This window comes from Sceloporus undulatus, chromosome 2 (assembly GCF_019175285.1).
Source record: "Sceloporus undulatus isolate JIND9_A2432 ecotype Alabama chromosome 2, SceUnd_v1.1, whole genome shotgun sequence".
In the NCBI taxonomy this organism is placed as follows: Eukaryota; Metazoa; Chordata; class Lepidosauria; order Squamata; family Phrynosomatidae; genus Sceloporus; species Sceloporus undulatus.
In genome coordinates, this window is record NC_056523.1 from 171,972,947 (window position 1) to 171,983,038 (window position 10,092).

The following is a 10,092-nucleotide window of genomic DNA, read 5'->3' on the forward strand; positions in this document are numbered from 1 at the left end:
AATTCAACATCCAGGAAAGTATTGAAGGTATTTTTACAGATCTTTCAAGCCCTCCAGTAAACCCCAGGCTCTGAATAGAAAAGCACACAAATTAAAGGTCTGGCTTCCAGGGTCTTGAAGGCAAATAAACAGTAAGCCCAAAGAAATACATTCAGGCATTTTCTTTTAAAATGTAAGATAATAATTTCTTTATATTTCCCCCGCCTCTCCCTTCGAATCGAGGTGGGGTTACAAATGGATAAAAACACATATAATTACAATCAATAAAATGCAGTAAATCCAATACAATACATCACTTCAACAATAATAATGTCAGATAAAGTTAGTTTCCTGGAGAACCCAGTTCATCAAAGTTGTCCACAAACAGTTCCCAAAGAGCCTCCGTTCTTCAGATGAAAAAAGTAAAACAAGCAGCAGCGAATAAAAAGAATAATATATAAGTGTCATAACATGTTTTGTGTTTTTATGAAAAAAGAAGCACTGACCTTATAAACCAAGGGAACATATAAAAAGAAGGGGGGGGGAGAAAGGTAAACAGACAAGGTGCTAATCTGTATGTCATTATGCAATATTGTGGTTATCTAATGACAGCAAAGCCATTCAATACGGCTCACACTGTCTGCAGGAAGGTGGGGGAGAAAATCAGCATCAGGGATGAAGCCTCCAAAGGGGGAAGGTTCAGGTGCTTGTTTGAAGATGGAAACTTTCCAAACTCCACAGGTACAGGGGAGGGGGGAGCAAAGAAGGACTGGCTAGCTTCTTAGCTCCACCCATACTTGGGTACAATCCTTTCTTGCTACACCTGGTGAGGGATACATATATATATATACATCAGGAGGGCCATGTATTTTGCCACAGTCCATTAGCATCCTAGGCAGAGGAAAAATCTTTCTACCACCCTTGCAACTCCACCTGGCCCATCTCAATTATGAGGAAAGAAGTCTGCACCATCGCTTTTCTCAAAGCCGTCTTGGCTGAGTTTTTAGGCACTGCAATTTTTGTCTTCTTGGGTCTGGGCTCAGCCTTGAAGTGGCCTTCTGCCTTGCCAAGTGTCCTCCAGATTGCCCTGGCTTTTGGCTTGGCCATCGGCACCATGGTACAGATTTTTGGACCCATCAGCGGTGGTCACATCAACCCAGCAGTGACCATTGCCTTCTTTGTGGGCAACCAGATCTCTTTCCTCCGAACGGTTTTCTACGTTGTGGCTCAGCTGGTGGGGGCCATTGCTGGCGCAGGTGTCCTTTATGGTGTGACTCCCAGTAATGTCCGTGGCAACTTGGCAGCCAATGGGGTAAGTCCATTTGGCTGTTAGTCTTGTAGATCTAATTCATAATGTTAGTAGGTTGGCATCCTGAACAAGGAATTCTTAGGCAAGTAAGGATGCCCACAGGGGGAATTGATATCTAAGGGGAAAGACCTCAGGTGAATAGGCAGCTGTACAGTGGACCCTTGTTATACGCTGGGGTTTGGTTCCAAGATCCGCCATGTGTAACAAAATCCATGTATGCTCAAGTCCCATTAAATATAATGACATAGCAAAATGGTATCCCTTATAAAAAATGGAAAATCAAGGTTTGATATTTTAAACTTATACTTTTTTTGAACATTTTCAAACCATGTATGCTTGAATCCATGTATAAGAAATCTGTGTATAAGAAGGGCCGACTGTATTCTGTACCTGGCTAGCTTGTTGTACTGCATTTCCATCTGCATATCACACTGCAGAGTTAAGATGCAAGTTTGCACTTTTCAGCCACTTGGGAGTTTACTGGCAGAACAGGTGAACAGAGCAGAGTAAATTGCAAGGCAGTGTTTCTTCCAATTGCTTCTCATAGCCTAAGGGAAGGAGGGAGTCACTTTTTAAAAGAAAATTTAAAAATTCAGTAAATGCTTTTAATTCCAGTATTGCATCTTGAAGGAAGATTAAGGAAGGAGGTGTGTAGGGACCAGTTATGTACATACCAGTATTGTACAGAAGGTTGCTTTTTAGTACTCACTTGGTACCATTTTAAACACTGCTGGATTTTTGTACATTCCCCAGGAAGGTGGGCAAAGCCCTGTATGCTCACTGTACCTATGAGGGTTTTTGTCAGGGGATAGTGTCTCCTCTTTTCTTTTTGTTTTCCCATATGACCCCCATGGGAATGGTAAACTCTTCTAGGCAGTGTTGTGTGCAGGGCACACAAATGTGCCTCCCTCCCCCTGAACACACAGTCTTACTCCTGTGTGTGCGCGAGGCTCTCTTTAGATACCCATGAAACATCATACTTAAGCCAATTGATCCAATGGGTTCTGTTGCATTAAGCTCTGGGCTGGGCTGGGCTAGGGCTTAAATAAACCTGATTGAGGAGTCACATTAGGCTTGAACAGAAAAATGTATAGGAGTATAACTAAACTATTCCAAGGAGAACAACAGAAGGCCTGCACAAAAGAGGCCTTGGGTCAGCACTGAATGCAACTGGAAGTTCCAAGTGTCCACTCTATGGGCCATGGGCATCACTCTTGTTACAGAGAGGGATCAGATTGTAGAATTCATTTAGTCAGTGCCAGTACATTTGTGCACTGTCATAAAAGAGAAAATGCAAACAAAAATGGAGAAAAGAAGATACTGTGCATGTAATTTGCCTATGTTAATTAATATGTAAAGATAAAAAGTTAGCACTTATCACCAAAATTCAAATAACTTTCATCACACTAGAGAAGACTGGGACCTGGGGCCTTTTCACATGTCACAGATATAGTGTTATGATTGCACTCTGAGTGCCTCAACTAGAATCTTGGGGTTTGTAGTTTGGTCAAAGGCACTAGAAGACCTCCCTAGCTGCATGTCCCAAATGCCCTCTCCTGAAAACTGCAAGTCCCAGGAATTGTTTCACATCACACAGTTACAGTGCACCCACATCATATACAGGCACCTTTTATGTGGCTTTCAGCGTGATGAGGTTGCAATGGCGCGTGCCCTTGTGCCATCATGCATGAGCCCCATTATATTCAATGGGGCTCGAGCATATGCACTATTTGCCTTACACGGAGGAGTCTGGAATGGAGCTTCCCCGTAAGGCAAGGGTGCACTAACTGCCATGGTTCTGTCCTATGTAATCCTGGGATATGCTGTTTAGGAAGGAATATTTAGAATTCTCAACCAGAGAGCTTTGCTGCCTCATCAAACTATAAATACCAGAGTTCTATATGAAGCAGCCATGGCATTTAAAATGGAATCATAGTACTACAACTGTGTGGTGTGAAAAGGTCCCAGGTGAGCCATTTGCCAGCTCAGTCTACTGTCTCTCCATTCTTTCAAAGGATTCTATGGCCCGATACACACAGTGGCATACTAGGGTTAAGGGACCACGTGGCAACCATGTATACAGGTACTGCCACTGTTATGTGATGGATGCATAGTGTCTGCACATTGCGCCGTGCTTGTGACATCATGAGTGCGCCATTGGCGCACTCAGACGTCACAATGGCAGTGCAAAAAGAACCCACTTTTCATGGGTTCTTTTTCCTCCACAGGGAAGCCGCATGGTTTGGCGGCTGCGGCTTCCTTGCAGGGGGAAAAAGGCGCCGGCAGGCCTCCCTTTTTGGGAGGTCTGTACCGTGCCTAAATAGAATGTCTGTTGACACCTCTTCAATTAGAGAATTAATTGGTCTGCAAGGCAGCATACAGTTCATGAAAGTGACTCAGGCAGTCCTCTCTTCAGACTAAAGTTGTCCTTGAAATTTGAACAACTTTTGCATGATATGTATTAACGTCTTTTTATTCATTATGTCAAAGAGTGGGCTAGTGTGAGGGTTTATTTTTTAATTTTTATGCAAAGGAATTCTCTGGCCCATGTAGGCTTTACACTGATTGCAATCCTGATTGAAGCAAGAACTGCTCCTCTGTGAAAACATGCAATGTCTCTACACAGGAGCCTTAAAATTCCATTAAAGACAATGTGTTAGCCAAGGGATAAAATATCTCAAAGCTGCATTAGAGAACAGTGTTCACATGTTGCACTGTAAGCTTGTTCATGTGCAATCTTCATTCAGGAACAACTTGGATGAGTTCTAAAACTGCACTCCCCATCCTTCACCTGTTGGGTTCTGCAGCAAAATGCTGCAGTGGATATCTGGTTTGCTCAGCCCCATCCTGCCCTATTTTTGTTCTGTTTTGACTCTTATACCATACAGTTGCCTTAATTGTTCTTATTGCTTTCTTTCTCTTTTCCCTCATCTTACTATATAAATTATTGTGAGGAAATATTTTGACTTTCACTAGCATTTTTATTCCAATTTTTTACATTACATTCTCCTTTTTCTCTCCTCCTCCTCCTCCTTTTTGAAAGGATAGATGTAAGAAAACACTCAGCTCACTATTTACATCAATAATGGTTTGGGCACAACAAATAACTTTTCCACATAGCACAACTCTATGCAAACTCCACTGAGCAGGCTAGGATTTATTTCTGAGAAGGGTAGCAGCAGTCTTTTTTTTTTAATGAATAATTGCTTAGAATATTTGTAAAAAAATCAATTTACACAAGACCTCAAAGCCTTTTATGAACAGTTAAGCAGCAACAGAAAGTATGAAACTGCTGTATGAAAATGTGTAAATCCCATGCATTCCACTGCACCTGCAAAACAAAATCAATTTTCGCCCTCAAATTCCCTCCAAACACCTTCTAGGGAACATGGAGGCATGTCCTGGGGGGGGCTTCCTGAGCCTTCAGAGTTATCAGGGCATTGGGAAGGAATATTTGAAAAAAAATGAAAATAATATTTTGACCCCTTGAGAGTCTAAAGGGGTTCAAAACATGGTGCAAATGCCCCCCCCACACACACACACACCCTCTAGAGATCCTTTGAGGGCATGTTTTAGCAAAACCAAATTTGTAAAAATCAAATTGACCTCTGGGAGTCACAAAAACAGCATTTGGGTCTGCACTTTGCCCACTCCTGATACAGATCAACAACTTGTGTACACATATTGCACTTGTGTTGAATGCAACATGTCACCACTTTTGTTGGGTGACATCCAGCGTGGTATAATGGTCTGAGTGTTAGGCTAGTTCTCTGGAAAACCATCATAGGGTTGCTTTATGGTCACCATAAGTTGGAAACAACTTGAAAGCATGCAACAATAACAAACTGGCAAAAGAGAGCCAAATGTAAGTTCTCTCTTAAAGAAAGGGGACTGGGCTGTGGTATTGTCATATTTGTTTTTTGCAGTAATCCCTTTGTTCATTGCAGTAACCATGAAATTCCTGCCCCTTTTGGCAAGGGGTGGTGGGGTAAAAATAAAATTCAACTTGGTGAATGCACTTGTTTATTTAGCATTAAGAACCACACCCACATGAGTTTGAGAATGCCCAGACCAGCACAAACTTCAGGTCACTGACACAAAGAATTAGAAACTAATGGTAACAGGTAGACCTTCTGTATATTTCCAAAAACTAATCTTCATTTGTCAGTTGTCCTTAAGTAGCTTTATTTACTCAGAAGTCATCTCCCTTGATGTTTCGATCTTTAGTATTTCCAGCTACAAATGTGGAGTCCAAGCCTCTTTGCTTCCCTCCCAACAGCTCAGCAACAACACAACTGCAGGCCAGGCTGTGGTGGTGGAGATGATTATCACTTTTGAGCTTGTGATGTGCGTTTTTGCCTCAACTGACAGCCGCCGAAATGACCACGTGGGCTCTCCAGCTCTGTCCATTGGGCTGTCTATCACCGTGGGTCATCTGGTTGGGGTGAGTATTTCTTGCTGTGATTTTCAGCTTTTGTGCAGAAAGAAAGAGGAGAAAGAGGAAAGGTGAAGTGCCAAATCATATGTTCAGAGATCACAGCAACCCTTGGCTGGTGAGGACTCTGGGAACATGTGGTCCCACTATCATGCCTGAGCAGCACTGATGTGAAGGAGTCATGTGTGAACAAGCAAAGTAAAGTGTTATAGAAACAGCTATCAGCATGACACAGTTTGAGGCCTCATCTTGTCTTAATCCAGCCAGTATCTATAAAGATGAGAGTAAGGAATAAAGAATATTTGTTCATTTAGCCCATTTTTCTCTACTCTGACTGGAAGTGGTTCTCCAGCCACTGTACCAGTTCCATTTAACCATGGGAATAAAGAATAAAATAAAAATAAAACTCTAGTCTCAATTCTTTTCAAGATGGAGGCTCCCCCCATCCTAAGACTTGTAATTAGTAGGATTCAGAACTTTTGATTCTCCAGCTCTCTGCTGAAGTTGTGTTGAACTCCATGTAGACTGGCCAACATGAGCATGGATCACAAAACCAATGCGGTGCAAGGTGGCAGGGCCCACATCCCTGTTCTAGATAGGACCTCATCTTTCACAGGCACTTTCTGGCCTTTCTAGTTCTACGTGACTGTTATTCAGTGCTGCCAATCACCGACGAAGGAGATCCCCGATTGGCTTCCCAGAATGCCCCCAAATTTCCCGGAATGGGGGGAGGACTTCTGGGTCGGGGTGGGACTTCTATTGCACATTAAATCCATATTTTGTATTGTTTCCCTCCTTTTGACCCAATAGATATATTTTACTGGCTGCTCTATGAATCCTGCTCGGTCTTTTGGGCCTGCTGTTGTCATGAAAAGATTCACCTCCGCTCACTGGGTAAGAAACTGATTTTTCACCATGGGGAGAAAAATAAGCCACGTTGTTGTAAACCTGCCCTTAATTGCTGCAAGGGCAGGCTTTTATGGTGGCAAGAACAAAGTCCAAATATATAACAGAAAAGTATTTTAATGAGCCAAGAATGCTTGACAATTTTCATTTGTGTGTTATTTACTAGCCCGCAATGGTGGGCCAATAAATTTCTTCAAGGTCCACAATACCATAACAGTAAGGATAATGAGGGTGAAATCTAGAATTTGTTCACCATCCCATATGCTCATATCAAAAGTCAGTTTGTGTCCCTGACCTGAAAAGCTGAGAAGTTCAGGAAAATCTAGGAAAATGTAAATCCTCTTCTAGAAGAAATTTTGCATGACTTATTGAAACTGGGGTTGTTGTTCTTCTGCCCATGTCGTTCCTGTGCCTTTTTAGTTCAGCTAGAAAGCTTCATATTTATGGTGAAATATCATTTTTTGCAGTAAATGGATGCAAACTTGGGCTAGATGTGGAGACAATATCCTTGAAAATTACTTGGCTACCTTTTGGCAAAAGCCAAATTTGGTTCCTATCACATTTTCCACAGTTTATTTTAATTATTTTATTTTGCCTAATGAGGAATCTTTCTGCTTTTGGTAAATTTCAGAGGCCATGGTAATCTGTTTCGTTCGTCACTTGGTCTCACTTTAGCACTTAACTAGATCAGCCAAAGAGGAAGAAATCACACTTTTGTTGTCTCAGCTGGTCCTCCCATGATCTACATTGTTGGAAAGAATTTGTCTTAGGACTTTATCACATGGGAAAATCAGGGATTTAAACAGTGAAAATTGCATTAAAATCATGCAATTGTGATTAACATTTTCATACAACATCACCGATAAGAGTGCCATTATCCCTGGAATAAACAGGCAATAAACAGCAACAAATCATTCATGGGGAAATCCTGTGAATGATTTGTTGCTGTTTATTCCCTGTTTATTCCCAGGATCATGGCTCTTTAATTGCGATGTGTGTGAAAATGTTAGTCACGATTGTGTGATTTTTACTGTTTAAACCCCCGATTTCCCCCGTGTGATAAATTCCTTACTCTGACTCACCTGAGATTAGAAAAGCTTGGAAAAGTCAGGGCAGTTTTTGTGCTGTAACTCCCAGAAAGTGTAAAGACATATACAGTCAGTCCTCCACATTTGTGGCTTTGACTGTTGCAGCTTTGATTATTCACAGGTTTAATTAATGTGTTCTCTATAGGAGTCTCTTCCAGCATGACTCTGCCAAACGTTGACCATAGAGTCATGCTGGAAGATCTAGAGATTCCTAGAGAAAACACTGTCTAGGCATTTGTAGGTCCTCTAGCAAGATTCTGTGGGCAACAACCACCTGATGTTGACCATAGAGTTGCATTGGAGGACCTAGAGATTCCTAGAGAGATGTTCTTCAGATTAAAAATAATAGTTATTTTTTTTAAGTTGTGGTTCTTCCCCTTTCACGGGGGCCCTGCACCCCAACCCCAGCAAATGTGGAAGGTCCACGGTAAAGGAATCCTGTAGCTATTTTGAGATTCAGAAAAAGAATTTTCTGGCATAAGCTGTCATGAGCTTCAGTCCACTTCATCAGATGGATGGAATTACGCTTCTGTGGACAGACATATATATCAAAGTGGGGAGTGTAAACTGTAACAAAAATGCAAAATATGTGGATGTGGTGATGGAATGACAGGTTAAGTCTCAAAGATTATTAAGAGCATCGTAAGGGACAAAGGTGGGAGACAAGGGCTAGAATCTAGTTGATTAGTCTGAACTAGAGTGGACTTATTCAATCATTACATATAGAGTCAATACACAGGTAAATTCAATTGATTCAATGGATCTACTCTATCTTCTTGTTGTGTGTTTTCAAGTAACATTTGCTTATGGTGACTCTAAGGGGAACCTATTACGGGGTTTTCTTAATAAGATTTGGTCAGAGGGTATTTGTCTTTGCCTTTCTCTGAAGCTGAGAGATTGTGATTTGTCCAAGGTCACTTAGTGAGTTTTTGTGTCTGAGCAAGGATTCAAACCCTGATCTCCAAAGTCATAGTCCAACACTCAAACCACTACATCCTGCTGGCTTTCTATTCTATCTAGTTGAGAATCATCCAGTCAGCATGTCTAATTTTTGCATGTGTTTTGCATATAAAACGTGGCCTAACTCTTGAGAGTTAGGCCAGGTTTTATATACAGATGGAGATAAGAAGGAAAACATGCAGAAAGTAAACATGCTGGGATTCTGAGAGCTCTTGTCCAAAAAGTGAGAGCCAGTGTGGTGTAGTGGTTTAAGTGTTGGGCTAGGACTCTGGGAAACTAGGGTTTCAGAAACAGAAACCCACTGCGTGACTTTGGGCAAATCACACTTTCTCAGCACAAAGGCAGGCAATGGCAAATTTCCTCTTAATAAATCTTGCCAAGAAAACCCTGTAATAGGGTCACCTTAGGGTCACCATAAGTTGGAACAACTTGAAGGTACACAATAACAACAATAAAGTCCAAAGCGTAACTCATCCAGGTTCTATTACATTGAATATACAACACAGATGGAGTGTGTACCCCTTGCCAAACAAATGTTTAGCCAAACAAGAAACAAATGGTAGTGTGAAAAACTTTGAAAGGTTCTAATTCCTTTCCTTGGATTTTTTTTTCTCCTAGGTCTTCTGGGTGGGTCCCATTGTTGGAGGCATCCTGGCTTCTCTGCTTTACAACTATTTTCTGTGGCCCCACTCAATGAATATGTCTGAGAGGGTAGCAATTGTGAAAGGTACCTATGAGTCTGAAGAAGAGTGGGAAGAGAAGGAGAAAAGCATGGAAATGTCCTCTCCGTGAACAAAAGAGCTTTGGATGAGAAGAAAAAGATCGACCTCACATCTCCTGATGCTGAATGAACATTTGACTGTATACTCTGTAATCCAAAGAACCCATAGCTTATGCTGGTGCAGAGGGTTTAAAGAGGGAAAGGGGATGACATTATTTGTGTAAATAATTGTCTTGAACATGTGGCTGTTAGTGCATGGGAAAAATACTTCTGAAGAATGGGCCATTCCAACATGGCTTCGTTTTGGGAGCAATGCATCTGAACAGCAACACCAGAACAAGAATCTTATCCTCTCAGGGCTTGCAAAGGCTTGTTCTAGAGCTGTGCCTGGGAGATCTAAGCTTCTGCAAACTTGCAAAGTTTTCAGATTTATTTTTTTTAGCTACAGATGTTTGTCTTCCTAATAGGATCCCAAAACAAGTTTGCCAGGTCTGTACAGTATTGTATATATTTTCAGCTATCAAGGTTTGGAAGGTAAAAGTGGCTTAAGCTTGAATTTCCTAGGCGTGATCCCATTTCATATATGCAATAATGCTAGCCAATAGTGTGTGTGTGTGTGCGTGTGTGTGTGTATGTTTAGTTCATGGTCAATCCACCTAACAGCATAAATAGTAACAGGAACAGCTCAGAGTGA

General features: G+C 41.5%; 1 protein-coding gene across 1 annotated transcript; it reads left to right on the forward strand.

Moving 5' to 3' along the window:
• Positions 1-925: 925 nt before the first annotated feature.
• Positions 926-9,752, forward strand: LOC121922515 (aquaporin-5-like). The gene is made up of 4 exons (XM_042452042.1): positions 926-1,291; positions 5,568-5,732; positions 6,534-6,617; positions 9,296-9,752. The coding sequence occupies exons 1-4, from the start codon at positions 929-931 to the stop codon at positions 9,467-9,469; spliced, it is 786 nt and encodes a 261-aa protein (XP_042307976.1). The 5' UTR covers positions 926-928; the 3' UTR covers positions 9,470-9,752.
• The last annotated feature ends 340 nt before the right edge of the window (positions 9,753-10,092 follow it).

Excerpts from the sequence above, each read along its gene's own strand:
- LOC121922515 (XM_042452042.1), top strand. The coding sequence starts at position 929 with ATGAGGAAAGAAGTCTGCACCATCGCTTTTCTCAAAGCCGTCTTGGCT. Across the intron at positions 1,292-5,567 it reads GCAACTTGGCAGCCAATGGG|CTCAGCAACAACACAACTGC; the intron begins GTAAGTCCATTT and ends CCCTCCCAACAG. Across the intron at positions 6,618-9,295 it reads GATTCACCTCCGCTCACTGG|GTCTTCTGGGTGGGTCCCAT; the intron begins GTAAGAAACTGA and ends TTTTTCTCCTAG.